The sequence below is a fragment of the Armigeres subalbatus genome, chromosome 3 (genome assembly GCF_024139115.2).
Source record: "Armigeres subalbatus isolate Guangzhou_Male chromosome 3, GZ_Asu_2, whole genome shotgun sequence".
Classification (NCBI taxonomy): Eukaryota; Metazoa; Arthropoda; class Insecta; order Diptera; family Culicidae; genus Armigeres; species Armigeres subalbatus.
In genome coordinates, this window is record NC_085141.1 from 322,418,282 (window position 1) to 322,439,490 (window position 21,209).

Here is a 21,209-nt window from a genome sequence, read left to right on the forward strand (position 1 = left end):
AGGAATCTGGCTAAAACGTCAAGGCTAAAAGCGAGCAGCCGAGCCGTGCAGGATGGAGATCTTTTACTTTGGCCTTGTGCACCCCTAGGAGTGCTCAAGAACCAGTTTAATTCTGAAGGCTTCGTGCTATTTCTAAATAACTTGAGATTATTCCCACATATTTCGAGGAAATGCCTGATTAGCACAAAGTTATTTTTTTGAAACTTGTTGTTTTTTTTCTCCCGAGCTAACGAACATTGAATCGAACGTACACATATTGATTCATAAGTTTACAAAATCCAACCTGACAGCAAAATCCGGTACTGGAATGAACTCATCCACCTGTGATTACACTTTTGGATTGATAACCGTTATCGTATCTGTTTATCATCGGTAGAACAAATATAACTTGACTTTCTATATCAGTAAACGTCCGACCCTTGAAGGAATTCAGTTCCAATCGTCAGGTTGCAGCGCATTTAGCGTGATTTTTTCTCCACCAAGTGAATCTAGTGTAAACCAATAAAAAAATGTCTCAACTGCCAGTGTACAATCCTGTGAGTGGAAATTCAGCATTAAGTGTGTGAACAACCTGATGACCGATTTTTTGAATTTTACAGCCATCGCCCTTCCTCGGATATATGCCAGCCGGTCTCGGCCTGTACCGGAAGATAGTCATCCGAGGCAAGATGACTCATGACCAGTGAGTAATATTCGATCAATTTATGAGAATCGATGTCTAGCTCAAGATATGTGATTTTGGTTATGACATTGTGATTCACATTGTGATTTAGTTATGGATTGTAACACATGTTTTGAAATGTGATATTTCCTATATTTCCTCATTACAGCAAAACAATGTTAAACTGTACTCTCAAGTGTGTTGAACAATGAACATATCATACATTTGAATGTTACAAAGCCAACAATACATTCTGCGCAATTGACTTAGTTAAGTGGACAGATAGTGTTTTCACGTTATAACTTTTTTTATGTCTGTGAGTCCAATAAACTATTATTACCTCTATTGTGAGCCCTGACTTTCCTGAAAGCATCCTTCGGAAGGCATTTTGAAGCCGATGCACACATGCGTGTTTCTGTAACCGCATATACGCAATAAGTGAGCTAGGAAGGAAACCATATGGAATAGAAAAAGTCCTGATCTTGTAAAATGGAAAACTGAACAGTTCCTCTAATCTGCTGGAAAACTAAACCTAAGTTCTCCAGCAGAGTAGCGGAACTGTTCCGTTTTCCATTTTACTAAACATAGGGTATAAAGGCCAACAGTGGAACCTTAACCAATAGTGGACCCTCCAATTATATTGTCCTTCATAGGAATATTTTGGAGGGTCTATAATAGGGAAGAAGAACATCCCGAAACTCTTCTTCTTCTTCTTCGTTGGCATTACATCCCCCACTGGGACATTGCCGCCTCGCAGCTTAGTGTTCACTAAGCACTTCCACAGTTATTAACTGCGAGGTTTCTAAGCCAAGTTACCATTTTTGCATTCGTATATCATGAGGCTAACACGATGATACTTTTATGCCCAGGGAAGTCGAGACAATTTCCAATCCGAAAATTGTCTAGACCGGCACCGGAATCGAACCCAGCCACCCTCAGCATGGTCTTGCTTTGTAGCCGCGCGTCTTACCGCACGGCTAAGGAGGGCCCCCCGGAACATGAAAATCAAATGTTACTATTATGGACCCCCAAAGGGTCTACTTTAGAGCAATTTAGTCAGACTATGAAATGGTAATTTTAACAAATAACGTCGTGTATTTGAGTGTATGTAAAGAGGATGCAGAACTTGTTATTAGATATCATATGCTGAAAATTTCTACTCTTAAGGACATAGTTGAAAGAGTACCACGATGGCCGTCAATATGGCACCGGACCTTCCACGGGTCGTTACCACACCTCCCGCACTCCTTTCCCACCAACATTCGAATGCATCGAACAGCATCGAACAAAAGTTTAATATTCAAATTACTAACCTGCTCACAGCATATTTATTTACTTCCCGTGATAATTATCATGTTTCTTCAAAGAGTCCTATGCATTTCGGCTCGAATTATAGAATAAATCAGCAGCTTCGTGCCAATTTAATAGCCGTTCGCGATTTGGTGGGCTTATCACTGTACTTCACTTCCTATCAAAGGGCTTTGAAAAAATCAAGTTTTCACACACTTCTCCGCACATGAGCAGCCCGAAATGGTGATGGAATGCCAATTAAACATCACTTTTTGAAATCAGCCACTTGTTTGAAGCGAAAACTTAATATAAACTGCTATTTTTGAACAAAAAAAAACACTAAAAACTGATCGCGGAGCGAATGCAATGTAAACACCGGCAGCGGCAGCAGCAAACTAATATTTAGGGTGGCTCAAAAATTATTTTGCTCCGCCATGCTCAGTCGAATATGTTTCATATTCTGGGTGTCTTCCAATGATTTGGGCTGGTTTGAATAGGGGCTTACCGCGCACAGGTCGTTTCAGGTTTGTATTACAGTTGATATGGCGAGGTTGAACTTTACATTATTCTGATTGTGGCGCTTCGTCATTGGGCCCTGGCGAGGGGGGGGACCATATGATTGGATGAAATATTCAAGAGCATTGACCCCATAGACAATGCATATTGAATTGTCGTTCCGATAGTTGTGAGTCGATTTTATTCGAGGTTGCCAATCCTTAGCATGATAATTAGGCTTCTCAGAAAGCATCAGTGAAACGTGTAATTCAACAAAATAGCCAGAATTTGTCTGTGATATCTATCGCACCAGGAGCAGATACAAAAGTGTGACATGGGAGTGAGCGGGGTATAAAATGCTATGTTTTGCGTTACGTAATCAATGGATCTTTTCCAAGCTGCGGTTTTCATTCAGCTATGTGGGTTCTCTTTTCGCCAGCGTTTGGAGGAGAGGCACTGTAGTCAGTGTAATGAAAGGTTTAGTTTCCCATACTAGCTTTCATACAAACTTGAACCGGCTTGTGCCCAATCAGTTTTTGTTCAAATTGGCTTTTGGAATACACTCGGAGCATGGGACGGAATCGATTGAGCGTGGTGGAGCTGGGTCGTTTTTTGAACCACCCTACTAATATTCTTTGTTTTTTATAAATACTACACCAATACTACTACAGTATATGACAGTTTTTATTGTACCAATACTTTCAAAGCTTTGTTTTGGTACTCAACCCACCTTCACCTTAATGGCGGGAAGAGCAAAATTCCGCTACTAGGGGGTATTTTTGTCATGGATATAGGGTGAAAATCGAAGCGAGAAAAATATAACACTAATTTCTTCGGTTCTTTTTTATAACATGCGTGCTTATTGCTGGAAAAGCACAAAAATGAGAAACAAATTCCGTTTCATTGCTGTGTTTTCGTGGAATGAATACAGAAACTATAAAAAAAATCAACTTGCAGTAACCCTAAATATTTAAATACCACCATTGGGGGTGATAATGGATCATCGCTCTCGCCGACAGTCTGGAGCTCGGAAAACAAAATCGTTCAAAAAGGTCTCTTATTGTTTATTTCGATTGCCTTCAGATGCATCTAAATAGTTCTAAATAATTGAAACATTGACTCATTCTCACCCCCCATTTGACCCATAATTACCCCCGATGACAGTATCTGATTTGAATCTTGAATAAAGTTGTTATAAACGAATCCAAGTAAGAAAAGAAGAAGAAGATCGATGGTGTTAACTTTTACAGGGTCCACGGCACAGCACATGAAGAACATTTTAAAATGCTTATGATAAATTCTAGACAAAATTGAATGGAAATCTTATTGGTGTACGATACGAAAAAAAATCAGAACTATGGTGTTTGTTCCCATATTAATAACATGTTCCTATATCATCATATATAGTCATAGTACGAGACACTGAAGACGGCCTCACAGTTGAGGTCGAAATACGTATCTGTAAAGATTACAAAACGGGGTGGAATAAAATGGAATAGTACTAAACTCGTCTTATGACAGGTTGATTTAAATATTTTTTTGTCGCTATTCACTGCTGAAAAAAACACCAATAAGAAAAATAATACAATTTGCACACCAATTCTTTGTTTTTGGTTGTTATAGATATGGGTACATGTTATAAATTCAAGGAGCAGTAGCCCTATTTTTAAAATCTAATTCTTCATATCATGTCTGCGATAAGATTGCGGGGGGCGACACCATGGACAATTAGTAGTCTATGTTTTCCTTATATCTTTTTGATTTATGGGGCTTCGTATGATATTGATATGATTTGAAACTGGAAAATTGTTTTCGTTTTTGATTAACACTAATCATCCTTATTGGCTATGATACATTTTTCAGTTATTAATTATTAATACATTTGAATAGTCTCTGGCAAATAAGATTTTTCCAATTTCTGAATTGAACCATGTAGGACAGCGGTTCTCAACCTTTTTCTTGAGAGGTACCCCTTTGAACTTTTGCATTAATTGAGGTAGGTACCCCGTATTTTTTCGGTATGAATGAAAATGAAAAAGATACATGAAATAGGAACCTTAAACTATCGGAATATTCGGCTCTTCAAAATGTTATCTGGAATCTTCATTATTCCGTGAAATTTATATTTCAAATTCAGTTTATACATCACGCTGCCTACAAGACATTCAGGACTATTCGAGGCTTCCTAGCATCTTAGAAGAAAGTATTCGAGCCTCTTGAAAGAAGGCTTCCGAGCCTCTGAGCCTCTTGAAAGAAGGCTTCCGAGCTTCTTGAAAGGAGGCTTCTGAGTTTCTTAGGATGAGGCTTTTGAGCCTCTTGAAAGGAGGCTTCCGAGCCTTTTGAAAGGAAGCTTCTGAGCCTCTTGAAAGGAGGCTTCCGAGTATCTTGAAAGGAGACTTCCGATTCCGAACCACTTGAAAGGAGTCTTTCGATCTTCTTGAAAGGAGACTTTCGAACCTCTTGGAAGAAGGCTTCCGAGCTTCTTGGAAGGAGACTCCCCAAGTAACATTTTAAGTTTTATAACGCTCTTGAAGACCATAATTTACTCTACAAGAGTGTTATAAAACCAATATTAAACCAAAATGTTACTAGGGTCCCGAGCCTCTTGAAAGAAGGCTTGCAAACCTTTTGAAAAAAGGCTTTTGAGATGCGTTGAAGGAAGCTTCCAGTTCAGATTTTTGGAAAAAGCCTTAATTTTTCTCAAATGAAGGCTTCCGAATCTTTAAATTCAAGATTGGCTTCGAGAAGTAGCTTCACAGCCTCTTGAAAGGAGGCTTCCGAGCCTCTTGAAAGGAGGCTTCCGAGCCTCTTGAAAGGAGGCTTCCGAGCCTCTTGAAAGGCGGCTTCCGAGCCTCTTGAAAGGAGGCTTCTGTGACACTTGAAAGAAGGCTTCCGAACCTCTCGAAAGAAGGCTTCCGAGCTTCTTGAAAGGAGGATTTTGAGCCTCTTGAAAAGAGGCTTCCGAACCTCTTGAAAGGAAGCTTCCGAGCCTCTTGAAAGGAGGTTTCCAAGCCACTTGAAAGGAGGCTTTCGAGCCTCTTGAAAGGAGGCTTCCGAGCCTCTTGAAAGGAGGCTTCCAAGCCGCTTGAAAGGAGGCTTCCAGGCCTCTTGAAAGGAGGCTTCCAGGCCTCTTGAAAGGAGGCTTCCAGGCCTCTTGAAAGGAGGCTTCTGAGCCTCTTGAAAGGAGGCTTCCTGAGCCTCTTGAAAGGAGGCTTCCAGCCTCTTGAAAGGAGGCTTCTGAGCTTCTTGAAAGGACGCTTCCATACCTCTTGAAAGGAGGCTTCCGAGCCTCTTGAAAGGAGGCTTCTGAGCCTCTAGAAAAGAAAGCTTTTGAGCTTCTTGAAAGAAGGCTTCCGAGCCTCTTGAAAGGAGACTTCTGAGCCTCTTGAAAGGAGGCTTCCGAGCCTCTTGAAAGGAGGCTTCCGAGCCTCTTGAAAGGAGGCTTCCGAGCCTCTTGAAAGGAGGCTTCCGAGCCTCTTGAAAGGAGGCTTCCGAGCCTCTTGAAAGGAGACTTCCGATTCCGAATCACTTGAAAGGAGTCTTTCGATCTTCTTGAAAGGAGGCTTTCGAACCTCTTGATAGAAGGCTTCTGAGCCTCTTGGAAGGAGTCTTTCGAGCTTCTTGAAAGGAGGCTTCCGAGCCTCTTGAAGGGAAGCTTCCGAGCCTCTTGCAAGTAGGTTTCCAAGCCCTTTTGAAAGAAGACTTCCGATTCCGAACCACTTGAAAGGAGTCTTTCGATCTTCTTGAAAGGAGGCTTTCGAACCTCTTGATAGAAGGCTTCTGAGCCTCTTGGAAGGAGTCTTTCGAGCTTCTTGAAAGGAGGCTTCCGAGCCTCTTGAAGGGAAGCTTCCGAGCCTCTTGCAAGTAGGTTTCCAAGCCCTTTTGAAAGAAGACTTCCGATTCCGAACCACTTGAAATGAGTCTTTCGATCTTCTTGAAAGGAGGCTTTCGAACCTCTTGATAGAAGGCTTCTGAGCTACTTGGAAGGAGTCTTTCGAGCTTCTTGAAAGGAGGTTCCCGAGCCTCTTGAAAGAAGGCTTGCAAACCATTTGAAAAAAGGCTTTTGAGACGCGTTGAAGGAAGCTTCCAGTCCAGATTTTTGGGAAAAAGCCTTAATTTCTCTCAAATGAAGGCTTCCGAATCTTTAAATTCAAGAATGGCTTCAAAAAGTGGCTTCAGAGCCTCTTGAAAGGAGGCTTCCGAGGCTCTTGAAAGGAGGCTTCCGAGCCTCTTGAAAAGAGGCTTCCGAGCCTCCAGAAAGGATGCTTCCGAGCTTCTTTAAAGGAGGCTTCCGAGCCTCTTTAAAGCAGGCTTCCGAGCCTCTTGCAAGTAGGCTTCCGAGCCCTTTTGAAAGGAGACTTCCGATTCCGAACCACTTGAAAGGAGTCTTTCGAACTTCTTGAAAGGAGTCTTCCGATCTTCTTGAAAAGAGGCTTTCGAACCTTCTGAAAGAAGGCTTCTGAGCCTCTTGGAAAGAGGTTTCCGAGCTTCTTGAAAGAGGCTTCCTAGCCTCTTGAAAGAAGGCTAGCAAACCTTTTGAAAGAAGGCTTTTGAGACGCGTTGAAGGAAGCTTCCAGTCCAGTTTTTTGGAAAAAGCCTTCATTTCTCTCAAATGAAGGCTTCCGAAACTTTAAATTCAAGATTTCAATTCAAAAGCATATTCTTAAAATATTATTCAGCATTTTGTTCCGATTATGTAGATCGTATTTAAAGATTTTTTTCTTGTCCCACAGCCCTTTTTTACACTGTGCTGGTTGTGGTGGGTGAGCAGGATTCAATATTCTTTGATTTACTGATTGTACCTAGATAGTACCTACGCATACTGTAAATAGTTTAAGCTGCGATCTTTTTCTTCAAGTCGAGTCAAGTACGAGACACTGAAGACGGCCTCACTGTTGAGGTCGAAATACGTATGTGTCAAAGTTACAGCAAAGTAGTGGATTTAAATGGAATAGTACACGAGTATGTACTATGACAAGTAAATACATTCCACTAAAAGCTTATTAGATGTTTTCTAGTTAGAATTGCCCAAAAGTTTATGTCTCTAATTTACAAATCTGACACACTCGAGTAACACATGATCTGGATCATCACGCGTTTTGCCACAAGAGCACGTGTCGTCGTCTATAATCCTGTTACGTGTGTGATGAGCCGGGAGTGGTTGCTGATAAGCTTACACAGAATGACTACCTTCGATTGAACGGATCTTCCATGAAACAGGGTTGCTGAGAGACAGCGCGCATGCGTCTTACCGCACGGCTAAGGAGGGCCCCGTATCCTTTCCAGTCTTAATAACAGCTTTTAGATCACATATACAAAAGTATTTGCCTTTAATATGATCTCTACAAGTGCGTGCTGGAAACTCAATGGGAATGTTTCGAGAACAGCAAGGGGCAAGTTTATTCAGTAGATCCTCCAGAACGGGATTGGAGCTTTGTAGCGACGTGCCATTTTCCAAAGTGTGTTGGTTGAGGTAGAGCTATCGAGACCATCACAAAACACTTTCCAGCTTAATGTTTTCTTCTCCTTTATCGTTTCTCTAAATTGGTTTTCAGATTTTCTGTGGGCTTCGTATGCTTCGTATGTTAACATTCGTTTCTATGTTTTGAATGCCGCTCTGGATTCCTGTTTGGCTGAAGTGAGTTCTTCGTCCCAGTACGGTTGCGGAATCTTCGTATTTCCAGATTTTAATGTGGGATTAGATGCGGAATGTACGAGAGCATTCCGTACCATCCGAAAAAAATCCGACATAGTCCAACGTTCCTCCCGTTTGTTCGAAAGCTTCCAAGTCATTCGCTATTTTGCTAGTATAGGCTTTTTATTTTCTTCCAATTTAAAATTGTCTGAGTTTGTTGGATTGTTGTGTCTAGTAACCCGAACACGATAGGAAAATGATTAATTCCTGCAGGATTGTCGAGAGCTGTCCAGCCGAACAGCAGACTTACTTCTGGAGAGGTTATAGTGAGATCGAGTGAGATCCACCAACGACGTAGGGTTTTGGTATCGAACGGAAAAAATAATAAAATTGTTCTCCGATACGTTCGCTTGAGGGTGTATGTAGATGGATACAATCGTTATAACGCCGACTGGATATCAACGTGAGTGTTTAGTTGAAAGGCCGAAGGGTTTAATTCATTTCGAACCGCAATTGCAACACCCATTGAGTTTCTACGATGATCTTACGAAATATAACATGATGCGGGATGTTTAGATACGTAGTTCGATCGAAATGAATCTCACTTAAGAAGACGATACTAGATTGGACTTCGTTAATATGGTCAATCAGCACCGAGCGTTAGCTGAGCAAACCTCGGCAATTCTATTACAACATCGTATTGATTCAACTTATTACTGCGTGGTTGGCGAAGTGCAGCCATGGACCGAGCTGAATGGAGAAGTCTTTTATGTGCAGCACAGGCCACTCCGGCCTTAGTCTGATGATAAATAAAATCGTATTGAATCAACATCCATTGTGTCCACTAGTGTGGATTATTATCATAAGCGTAACGTATTGAGATAATGCTTGACGTGATCGTTGACCATCTCGGAAATTCTGTCTAGTTAACTAGTTCACGAATTCTGATTCTTGATTCCAAATCTCCAGGTGCGACCCCCAGGACTTCGTCCATTACATTCACTACCTCATTTGGATTTGAGACCAAACCGGACTGAATAGATTTGCATACCTCCAGTTGGGGAAGCTCATCGTCCAGTCGGTGTCATTTAAACGGCTTTTTGGTGGAGGAGCAATCGTGACGGAAATATTCGAAGAGGGTGGTGAGACGGTTATTGATGCACATTCCATAGATTGAGGACGCTGATCGTTTTCTTGATGAATATTAGTTTCGGATGCTTCCGGTATCACGGAACAGAACCGGTCAATACTCAATATATCCTTGAGAATGAGAGTGTTGGCGTTCAGCATCCTGCTTCTTCTTAGTGATGATTTTCCGACATCTTCTGTGATCATTTGCTTTATGAGCACGCTGACAATTGACGCACTGAGGATTTTCCTGCATACATTGATGTTCTGGATCATTATTTTCTTCCAGACAGTTGGGGTAGCATATAGGGGAAGTGCACCGGTTTTGGCCAACTTAGTGCCTAATTTGGCCAACCCTGAAAAATACATATTTTTTCAAAATAATCGATCAGGTCAACGCAGCGTTGAAGCGTGAGGGATATATCTCTTGTTGGAACTAATAAAACCCTTGTGAATTGGTTTTTTTGTAGTTATTCGCAAAATTGGCCAAATTAGGAACATGGCCAAAACCGGTACAGTTCCCCTAGCACTTTTACAATTCTTTTTGTCGTGTCCCAAGCGCCAACAGTTACACATTGACGAGTTTTACACGTAAGGCTTAACTGCATAGAGCACATTGCACAATGGTTGGAACCCGTGATTTGATGAACTTAATTGTTTTGTGCCCAAACGGCTGATTTGATCTAAATAGTGTCTTCACAGAAAAAAATCACAAAAATATTGCCCATATTTGACTGGTTATTATTTTTCAAAATCAATAGTAGCTACTATTGAAAAAGTTGAAAATTTAACTTTATTCACGAACATGATAAAATAAATTTTCTTATGGCATAAGAGTACTATCAAGCTAGTTTATTGGATATACAAATGCATAAATAGTAGTTTGGTATAGAATCCTGGAAATTGGTAACTATGAAATTACTTAATAAACATTGAATAAGTAGTTATGTGTAGTGGCGGATGTCACAGAAGAAGACACGGAGAGAGATGGCAAACATTGTCCAGTAGTTATGTGATAGCTTGTGCTGCAGTGCTGCAGTAGTGAAAGCTATTTCATGGGTGCTAATTAAGTGAATAATTATGTTTAACATTAATAAATTTTTAAGCCACATTTAATATTTTTTAAATTGCCCATAGGAAGACAGATGGCACTGCAACTTTCTTGGGAAAATAATATTAATATCATTGATTTTTGCCGATGCCTTCTTACAGCAAAACAACTTCGTACCTTATTGGATGGCTTCATAAAATTGGTAATTATTATATTTTTGCTAGGTCCACAACTTCCACTAGATCAACAACATCTTGCCGAAAGATGGCTAAGAATGGTTCCATCTCTTCCATATATGCATATAAAATTACGCAGAAGAGTAGGTATAATAATGTCCTGTGGGGGAGAAACAGGTTTAAAAAATTTGCGTGTCAAGCTGAACCGAGATCTAGCTGACAGTGCAAGACAAAAACAATGTAAGCCAATTCTCTAAGGCAACATAACAACGCAGAACAAAATTTGGCCTCTCAGGTGGCGCACACTTTGATTGTTATTCTCTTGTTTTAAATTTAATTGTTGTCTGACGACAGTATTTATTTAATTTGATGCGTAGTTTCGAGGGCTCCCTCTCAGGTACTGTCAAAGCCGACCCTAGTTGTTTGTGTGTGAATTGGCACTCACTGAACCATCACACTTTCAAACCATAAAGAAAAAACTTTCTAAAATGTGCCTGACATTGTGTGACATCCTCTCCCCTATACGCATATAATTGAAAAATAGTGTTTTTTTTTATAGAAAATTCCACATTTCTGAGCTACGCCAATTCTTCAATCATGAATTGGCACTCACGAAACTTTCACTAGTATGGAGTCTGAACTTTCAGAAGAGTACTTAACATTGTGATTCGGTTTGCCACCTTCTCCCCTATACGCGATTATAATCAGTGTAAAATTGACTTTAAAAATTCCATAACTTTTTATATAATTGTCGTAGCAAAGTTTTATGTATATCAAAACGCGTAGATTTTTAGTGCTCACATTTTTGTAGAATATCACAAATCCAGAAGAAAAGTTAGACCAAAAATACTGAATTTAAGGGAGTTTCCATGAAAAACGCTCATATCTCCGAAAGTATTCATCGTACGAAAAAAGTTTTAACAGCAAAATGTCATATTTTTGCTAGTTCTACAACTTTGCCGAAGAAACTTTTTTTTATCACGTTTGTGAAAAAAGTTAAATTTTCAACTTTTTCAATAGTAGGTACTATTGAAAAATAAAACCCACTCAAATATGGGCACTATTTTTGTTATTTTTTTTCTCTAAAGACACTATTTAGATCAAATCAGCCGTTTGGGCACAAAACAATTAAGTTCATCAAATCACGTGCTCCGACCATTGTGATTGTTTATCTCGACGTGGGAGGGCAGCACTAGACCACCGAATGTAAATATGACAGTATTGACTTCTCCAAATTAATAGAAGTGTGCGTGAATCCGCAATATCCCTCTCAAAGTGTTTGTAATAGTTTTGCTGCAACTGGATTACCACCCACTTTTATTTTACACATCCTACACAGTAATATTAGTGTTGGTGATTCTGGCTTTGGAGAAGTCAATTCTCGGGTACTTATTCAAAAGGACGTATGTGATTTTGTAAACAAAAATTCAAACGTCGATTTGTCCAATCTGACGGCACTCCCACGCAAACCATCACCACAGGCAGGAAGGGGAAGCCTTCGGCTACCTGTTGGTGGTGTTGGTTTGCGTGGGAGTGCCATCAGATTGGACAAATCGACGTTTGAATCTTTGTTTACAAAATCACATACGTCCTTTTGAATAAGTACCCGAGAATTGTACAACGATTTGATTGAGCCATAATTCGCTTTTTTGGTTGCGACGACACTCAACTATCAGTGGATTTTCTGTTTGAAACATTTTTGTTTCATCGAATGAAACAGCCGTTGTCAATTCCTCCGTATCAATTTTGGGCTGGATGTAAGCTACACCGAAGAACTCCACTAAACGTTGAGGTATCGAGAATTTTACATTTTCTTGCTTGCGGCATTTACCGCACAATAGTTGTAAGCATAGGTAGAGAAAAAAAAAGATGTTATTGACTTCACAGAGCGAACAATATCGATGTGATACGTACCAGTGCACAAACAAGACTCCGCGGAGGATATTGGCCGCGTAAATTAAAACAACGTAAAAAACCGCGTAAATCCTAAAATATGTCTAAATAAACCGCGTAAATCCCGAAATTCATTTAAAAATTGTAATTTAAAAAAAAAATCGTGAAAAACGCTTAAAAAACTACTTCAGCGTACATCGGGTATGAAGCGATGACTCTTCCTTGATCGAATGGTCGAATGGTATTTTCGCCAAAAATATATCAACGAATCAAGCTAGATGGCTTTATTTGCTCTTCTTCTTTGCATATATGGCATAAACAGCATATTATTGATGAAGAATCAACGTACCCGAATAAAATATATGGAAGTCATACTCATAATGCGTCAATTTTTTTCTTTCTTAGCCACAATGCTAAGGGTCGAATGATCATTTTTTCACGCAAAATAAATTTTGTGAGAATATTTTACCCCTACCTACAAACAGCTGAGCATTATGAGTAAGCTTTACCTTTTACGTTGAACATTGCAACATTCGAACGCATTTTTCAACCCAAAATGTTCTGCGTCAAATTTGGCTCACAATGCATTGTGATGTTCCTAATTAATCTTATCATACGAATAGACAAGGCAGTGCTAATAAACCTCAATAATAGTCTTAGGAAAAGCAATATGTATTCATTAAGTTTTAACTAACTCTCAACTACTTTAAATGTTAGTCAACATTGGATCATTCCACTAAGTGTCCAGCCCATGATAGTATGCCTTATGCTGCCTTCGATTTTGATGCATTTATTTGACGCGTTTCTTACAGGTATTTGGTAATTATGCTGGTTTTATATGCTAGTTTTAGAATTCTTGCGAGAAAACAATATTTTATAATAAATTAGTATCATATAATTCAATTTACTTTCTTTGCACGAAATTCTAACAAACCAAAACAATGAACACATTTTCAATTTGTTACTCTGTCGCTTTCCTGTCGCTATCCTGTCGCTACTAGTCGTACAACCCTGAATATGAAGTCAAACAAAAATATGGCTGCCTTTATCATATAAGCTTCAGTCACGTAACACTTGCAGATTGGTAGCTTCAATGTGGTTCTAAAAGCGTTCATATACAAGTTGCGTTTTCAGTTTAGACAGAAGCTATACGCTTCTCAGTTTAGACAAAAGCTATACGAACTTCTCAGTTTATAGATTCAAAATTGCAGATTACCAAAGAAAGTTATGTTTTTATTACAAATACAACAGACCATGGTAGGCTGGTTATGTAATGAAATGTAAAAGTTAATCCTCCCGTAAATATATATTTTGACATGATTCTTACACCTAAATGAGAAGCATTTTGAATGATGTGCAGGGTTCATGAAACTAACAAAACACTTACATGCTACAGAGCATATAACTTGCAGAAAAACTGAAAAAAAAAATAAAATGCCTCTTTGTATAATTAATTAACTTGTTATTTTATATCGTACCAAGTTCTATTGCACTGTCTTTATATAAAGGCATTTAATTGATTGAGTTTTAACATAGTTTTAAAGTGCGTCAAATTAGGAACAACTTTGCGTCAAATAAGGAACATAGTAAAATTAGTGCGTCAAGTTGTGCACCTCAAGTACTACGTAAAAACTGATTAAAAAACTAAGAAATAAACTTATATTTCGAAGTTTCATTATTTCTACACATTCTATAATAGTAGTAAGCTCGTTATGCAGAATATTAAGCGAATCCATATTGGAATTATTTTTTAAATAATGATTCTTTTTAAAAAAATTTTAACTGCGTCAAATATGGTGCCTCCACGGTATCATATTTTCGCGACGTTTTTCGATTTTTTGGAATCGTAAAGTGCACCCCACCCAATGTAAGACCGACGTAGTTCTACGCCAAAAAGTTAAAAATAATGAGAGTTAAGAAGCAAGTACAATTGGTATTCATACCATGGTACAAGAATCTTGAAATGAGTGCCATACCTATTATTGTCTTCATTAAAGATAGCCTTGGAATTATTTCCTTGTTGCTTTGTACCATGGTACAAATACCACAGGTGTGTCCTTAGTAATTAGGCAAATGTGCAGAATCATGGGGAATGAACATATGTCAAATGAGGTCATAATTTTATCTCGTCGAAGCTATTTCTGAAACTATTCTACATATATACTCCGTTCCTCCCGCAGATTCAACATCAACCTTCAGGCTGGCCCGAACGTGAACCCCCGTGACGACGCCCCGTTGCATATCAGCATCCGTCCGCGGGATCAGGTCATCGTGCGCAACACCTACCAGTTCCGCAGCTGGGGCATCGAGGAACGGCACGGCGGATGCCCGATCCAGAAACGGTCCTACTTCGATATCCAGATCACGGTCAAACCGGACACGTACAGCATAACGGTCAATGGGTGCTACTTTTGCGAGTTTAACCACCGCCAGCCGTACGCTTCGGTGCGTTTCGTCCACATCGGCGAGGGTGCCCAGGTGGATGCCATCGTGATGGAGTGAACGCGTGCGCGACGTTTAATGGATTGTGTTTACTAGCGATAAGATTGCCGACGCAATATAACGATAAGATATATGTATGATGATTGAATGTAAATCCAAGCGTTTCGGGGATTTTTGGTCGATAATAATATTTTAACATTGCAACACAAACTTATGCAACCGCCGGATGTGTAAACGATATTGAACGTGATTTACTACCATGGAGATGTCATCGAAAGTAAAAAGTATTTCATAAAGTTCGTCTATAAAACTGTTTTTAGTTTATTTTTCTATACTATTTTTTTATTTTGCAGTTTTAAGTTGTTCAAAGTCTTACCTGTTACGCTACAGAAATAAAGTTTCGTAATTTTACTTGGTAATTGTGTGTTTGCTTGTCTTTAACTTTGCATTAATTTTCGATTCCTATTTCAATTAATGTGTTTCTGGTGCCTCTCATTTTTTTGTGCTGTTGAATTGATGTTATCTGTTCTTGCAAGGTGCTTTCTTACTTTCGTTTTTTTTAGTTATTATCATTGTCTATCCCTTGCATGATATGGCACTTTTCCAATACGTTCCTTGCTAAATCTCGGAAAGAAAAAATGACTTGACTAATTCAGTTCGGTAAACAATGGTAACGATTTGATTTTTTTGTTCAGTAAGGACGACGTTTTGAACGAAAAATCTTCAACTGTCTACGGTTTAATTGTTGATAGTTGGGTGTAAAACGTTTTAAAAAACGTTTGAATTGTAGTTGTTTTACAACTTTAACGACATAATTTGGAAAATATTTTATTGATAGGTTTTTTACTATGTCAGTTCAATATTGTTTTAAATTTGGATTTGTTAAGGAATTGAATACTGGAAACACTGTTTGATTTCTTGTGCGATATTGTCATTGGGTAATACTATATAATAACTCGGATATTTTCGCTATTTTGTAACGGGAATTCAACTGAAAGCACTATGATTTGTATCCATTTCTAAAATTTAATGAATAGATTGATGCATTGCGAATCAAAAATGATTGTTGTTTTCTGCATTTCCATGTAAAAGCACTTTTTAATGTATATGTAAATAAATAACACCTTTATAAGGCAAACAGTTTGAAAGGAAATTCAAAATGCAGATCATAAGTAACAATGCAATAACAATCTACATTGATGAGAATTTATTTGTTTTTTTTTTCGTTGGAAAATGGAGATTTTTTTGAAAAGTTATGAAAGCTAATTATATGAAATAAAGTCGCTCAAGAACTATGTTTATTGAGATTGAGTAATTTGTTTGTAGAGATTTAAAAATATCCATTGTTCAATGTATTACCAGTTTTATTACGAAAGCTGTTGAAAAAATTACATATTTGATGCTTTTGTTTGCGGTTCTTCTCATAAGCTTTAGTGGGACATTCTTTTACAAATAACAAATTTTGGAAACTTCACGCAACCTTCTACATAAAGTCGAGACTAAGTAACAATTTTCTTCAATTTTTTCCTAACATTACGAGTTCGTTTAATTTTTATTCCTCAGAGATGGAAATTCGATTGAATTATTATTTTCCGGGCGATACTAAGACACCACAATTGCGTTCCCCGGCGGATCGTTGCAAAGAGCGCTACAACAAAAGAGGACTAACAAAGAGAAAATCGAAATGATTTGGATAAGTTTCCCAACTTCGTCGAAAATGCTTCCATATTTTGCGATGCATTGAGGAATTACAAGCTAGGCATCGCAGAACAACGCTCTTGCTGCTGAAATTTATTAACATCCACAGGACCACAGGTGTTACCATCTTTTTCTATAAACGGCTGAACACGTTTTAGATCAACTATTAGAAAGCCCCAGCTGACGAACTTCAATGGTCCATCTGCTGTCCAATTTAGTATTCTATTAGCATTTGCTCAGTTATTAATTGAGGGCTTTCCTATGCTCGCCATTGCATGAGTATGTATCTTGTGTGGCAAGTACAATAGATACAATATGGACAGGGAGCCGAGAATGTTTCCAACCCGAAAACATCCTTAGCGGACCGAGAATCGTACTCGCCATCTCCGGATTGGCAATCCTACCCCATTGTTCGCAAGGCTACTGGAGACCCCAGACTGTAACCTCCTAGTAATTAAATATTATGTAGGGGAAATATGGTCAATTTGCGCCGCTCAAGCAAACAAAATTTTACGATGTTTTCATCCATTAAATTGCATTTTCGAAGTGTTTATCAATCATCAAAAAAGCTCATATTTCCGCTACGTTAGGTGTGATAAATCTTTTCGATTGAATACATGCTTTGACGGTCATAACCCGTCATTATTTCCCAATCTTTGTGTTGCATTCTTATCGTACAGTACGATGATACGATATTCCACAGAATCATCATCATCATATATCAATACAAAATTTTCAAAACGACTTATCTGCTTTTGTAAACAGATATTCAAGCGTCGATTTGACAAATCTGATAGCATTCCCTCGCAAACCAACACCACCAACAGAGTTTTTTACCAACTTGTTGATGGTGTTGGTTTGCGTGGGAGTGCTATCAGATTCGTCAAATCGACGTTCTTTTAGGAGCATCATAAATCAGCATTACTCACATCTTTCCAAAATTGGTTCTAATTAACGGGCTTGGTAGTCATATGGCTACTGCTTCTGGCTCATACGCCCCTAAACCCAAAAATTCCAACAAATTCCGCATGAACTCGTGGCAAGTGCAGAGGTATATTCGGCTTGCAGTAGGCCAGTGATTGCATCATCATTTCCTCCCCCTTCCCTACATTGACTTGCATTCTGACGTGGCAGGCGCCAGTAAGACCTAACAAATGAGATCACCAGTACTTGTACATTGAAGGTGTGAGCTAGTCCCAAGCAAACATCTGTTGGTTCCCTGTGTAAGAACAGCTGATCTGATCTTATTTATAGAAAGTAGAAACTCGATGTCAGACAACTACAACAAGCAATGAAAAACATCTAATGAAATTTTTTGAAGAACTCGTGGAAAAATGTTTGATGATTCCTTGGCATATTTTTAGTATGAAAGCCTCCAAGAAGACAATTCGATTTTAATTTGAGTAATTTGGTAGATTGTACCAAGTTTTTGGAGCGGAGGTTTTGAAAACAATCTACTAAACATCCACCAAGGGGCTCCAGGATAAAAACTATCAAGTTAACTTATGGAAATCCTTTGGGACCCTAGGATAGGATGTGACAATTCAATTGTAACTGCCTTGTTATATTTTCAATCGATTGCTTTGGCGGAGAGGTCTCCAGTGCTTCCTAATTAATTTAGTGAAAAATCCTTGATTTATTTTGCATTACAATTTAATGATTTCTCGCCTATTTTGTTCCGTTATTTGTGATAAAAGTTTATAATAACTAGCAGAAAAACTTTACATGGGGTATAATGTGCTTAAGAGTAAATGTGGTAAAAACATTAGTGTACTATGCTATGTGTATCGAATGGTTCAGATCAGCACAAGGCCTGGGAAGCATTAATACACCATTAGCAATCCAGCATGAATTGATTTTGCACCCTCAATTTCAAGACAAAACTTTTGATATTTTTACCTGTTTCATTTTGACGTAGAACTACGTCTGTCTTTTCTATATTGGGGTACACCTTAAAATTGCAAAAAATCGAAAAACGTCACGAAAATATGATAGACTTTGATCGTTAATATCTCAGCCATTTCTCGATGGATTTTCAATTTTCTTGGACCATTCGATCAAGGAAGAGTCAACGCTTCATTCCCGATGTACACTGAAGTTTTTACGCGGTTGTTTTTTACACGAATCGCTTTTTATGCGATTTTTTTTTCACTCGAATTTCGGGATTTCTGCGGTTTATTCAGACATACTTTGGAATTTACGCTGTGTTTAACTTTGTTTTAATTCATGTGGCCCATATCATCCGCATAAAAAATGACTTCAGTGTATTACAATATATACGTATGATAATATTTAGTACTGAAACTTGCTAACAGTTTAGGAATTGGTTTCGGTGAATCAGTCAATCTCATAAGTGCATTGCAAGCTTCTTCTTCCATAGCACATAGCACTTCCATAGTTCCAACTGGAACTTGGCCTGCTTTTCAACTTAGTAATCTATTAGTATTTTTTTAGTTATTGATTAAAAGCTTTCCTTGCCCGCCATTGCATTAGTATGTATCTTGTGTGGTAAATACAATGGATACACTATGCCCAGGGTGTGAGAATGTTTCACATCCGAGACATGCTGGATCGGATCGAGAATAGATCTCGCCATCTCCGGATTCTGCGCCTTTGTTCTCAAGGTTAACTGGGAACCTCAAGCCGACATAGACGTCAAATTAATGCAACTTACAGGACTTTTAACTCGTTTCTGCTAACTTACACGCGCGTTTTCTCTGTAAAGCATGGGGGCGTTTGACGACAGCTGCTCGCCTACGTCTTACGATGCCAGTAGAGAGGCTCGGAATCTTTTTCGCTGCTGCAGTAAATGCGTTCTGGGCCCTGTAGCATAAGCAGACTAATAATATTAGCTACAAGTTACAAGTTACAAGTCGAAAAATTACAAGTACCGTCAACTGGGGGGAAGATGATCATTGAGGTGAAGATGATCAATTGATGTTTCAGTCAATAGTGCCAAATTTTTTTATGAAACGGTAGTCAACAATATTCTCCGTTCAAGTAATGTTACCGCTAGGTAGAAATCCGAGTTTTTCGATTACAATCATGAAAATGTATTTTGTGGAAGAAAGAGAGAGATAGTCATAAATGACGCTATTTTCGTTTCAAATATTGACTTCGTAGACTTCTTTACGTAGTAAATTCAACATTCATACAAATAACCTAGTGTATTTTGACTACTAGGTCATAATGATTTTAGTAGAGCTGTCTTGATCAACTTCACCCCAAACCAGATTACGCAAAAAATGTGTGATAATTTAGTTAATTTTAATAAATGCGAACGCATTTCAGAAAACTAAAGTTGTTGATTATTGCAACGTATAGCAGTACATGTTTTGAAAATATTTGTTTCGATTTGATTTAAAATGTAAACACACATTGTTATTGCATGTTTTGTCTTAAAAATGATCATCTTCCCCCCAGTTGACGGTACTTGTAATTTGTGTTGCATAAAAGTGATTCGCCAACTAATAATATTAGTACTTGTATTATTAGTAAGGTTGAAATGACAAGTCTGTCAGGTTCATTTACCTGTCAAAATTCATCCGACAGTTCACTGCCATTGCTGAGATAAATGATTTGTTTATGTTTTTCTGCAAGTTTGTGCATAGAATACTGCGATAGGAATACACGGAAAACGAATTTATTATCCTTCTCTCTGTTAATTTATTGATTCCGCGGTTCAATCCGGTTTCGTGGTATTGACATATTTTACAAAGAGACAGTGGCGTAGCCAGAAAATTGGTCTGGGGGGGTTTTCTGAACAATTTTTTTTTCGAAAAAAAAATTTTCTTCCAAAAATTTTGTCTTTGGGGGGGTGGTTTATGCCCAAAACCACCCCCGTGGCTACGCCACTGCAAAGAGAAAGTAATGCACACTGGAGTGGTTTTTATAGGCGGCGGATTTTGGGATTGACATGAGTTCTAATTCATGAAAAATCTAATCTCGTTAGATTCGTTTGACGCGGGTTTTAATTTACGTGTATTGCGGGACTTATGCGGGTTTGTATTTTGTTTTTAGTCCAATTATGAAACTTAGGCGATTTTATTTTAAAAAATATAAAAAAAATACCTTGTTTTGCCTGTCTTTCCATGAGTTGTCAAAAATAGGGCAAGATGCATGGCCCCACCCGAGATGTTCAGTACAACAACCCACATTTGAGTTGAATAAAGTCAACTTTTTGACATCAGCTAGAGTGAGAAGGTACGCCTCGAGCGTCTGTTCACCAGGAGGTGCGGCTCAAACAGCGTCTGCCTGGTACCCAGCGGCTGATTAACGAAATGCTGTATCGCGTCAGCTATACCTAAGGTGGCAGCCCCATCATCGCGATGTAGGTAACGCGACCCCGGTAAGGTAGCTTACTGAAGCCTCTCAAATACCACGAAAAAGAAGAAAAAGAGAACGTTATTTTTGGCAACGAAATAAGGACTATGATTGGAAACTCGGTACCTGGAATGTCAGGACCCTAAATGAACCTGGACGAGTGAGCCTTCTGGCTCGTGAACTGCAGAAGGTTGGAGTGAACGTGGCTGCTATTCAAGAAGTCCGATGGCCTAGATCCGGAGAACGTGAATTCCGAGCCGTGGACCCCACGACCAATACTGCATTCAAGTATAACATCTACCACAGCGGCGGTGAAAAAGCAGAGCATGGAGTTGGTTTCGTAGTGATGGGCAAGCAGATGAAGCGAGTGATGCGGTGGAAACCCATTAGCGAACGAATCTGTGTGTTGAGGATACG

At 38.8% G+C, this 21,209-nt stretch overlaps 1 protein-coding gene across 1 annotated transcript; it reads left to right on the forward strand.

The window, feature by feature from the left end:
- The first annotated feature begins 384 nt into the window (after window positions 1-384).
- On the forward strand, window positions 385-16,072 carry LOC134225472 (galectin-4-like). The gene is made up of 3 exons (XM_062705570.1): window positions 385-536; window positions 600-682; window positions 14,510-16,072. The coding sequence occupies exons 1-3, from the start codon at window positions 510-512 to the stop codon at window positions 14,829-14,831; spliced, it is 432 nt and encodes a 143-aa protein (XP_062561554.1). The 5' UTR covers window positions 385-509; the 3' UTR covers window positions 14,832-16,072.
- Window positions 16,073-21,209: the final 5,137 nt, after the last annotated feature.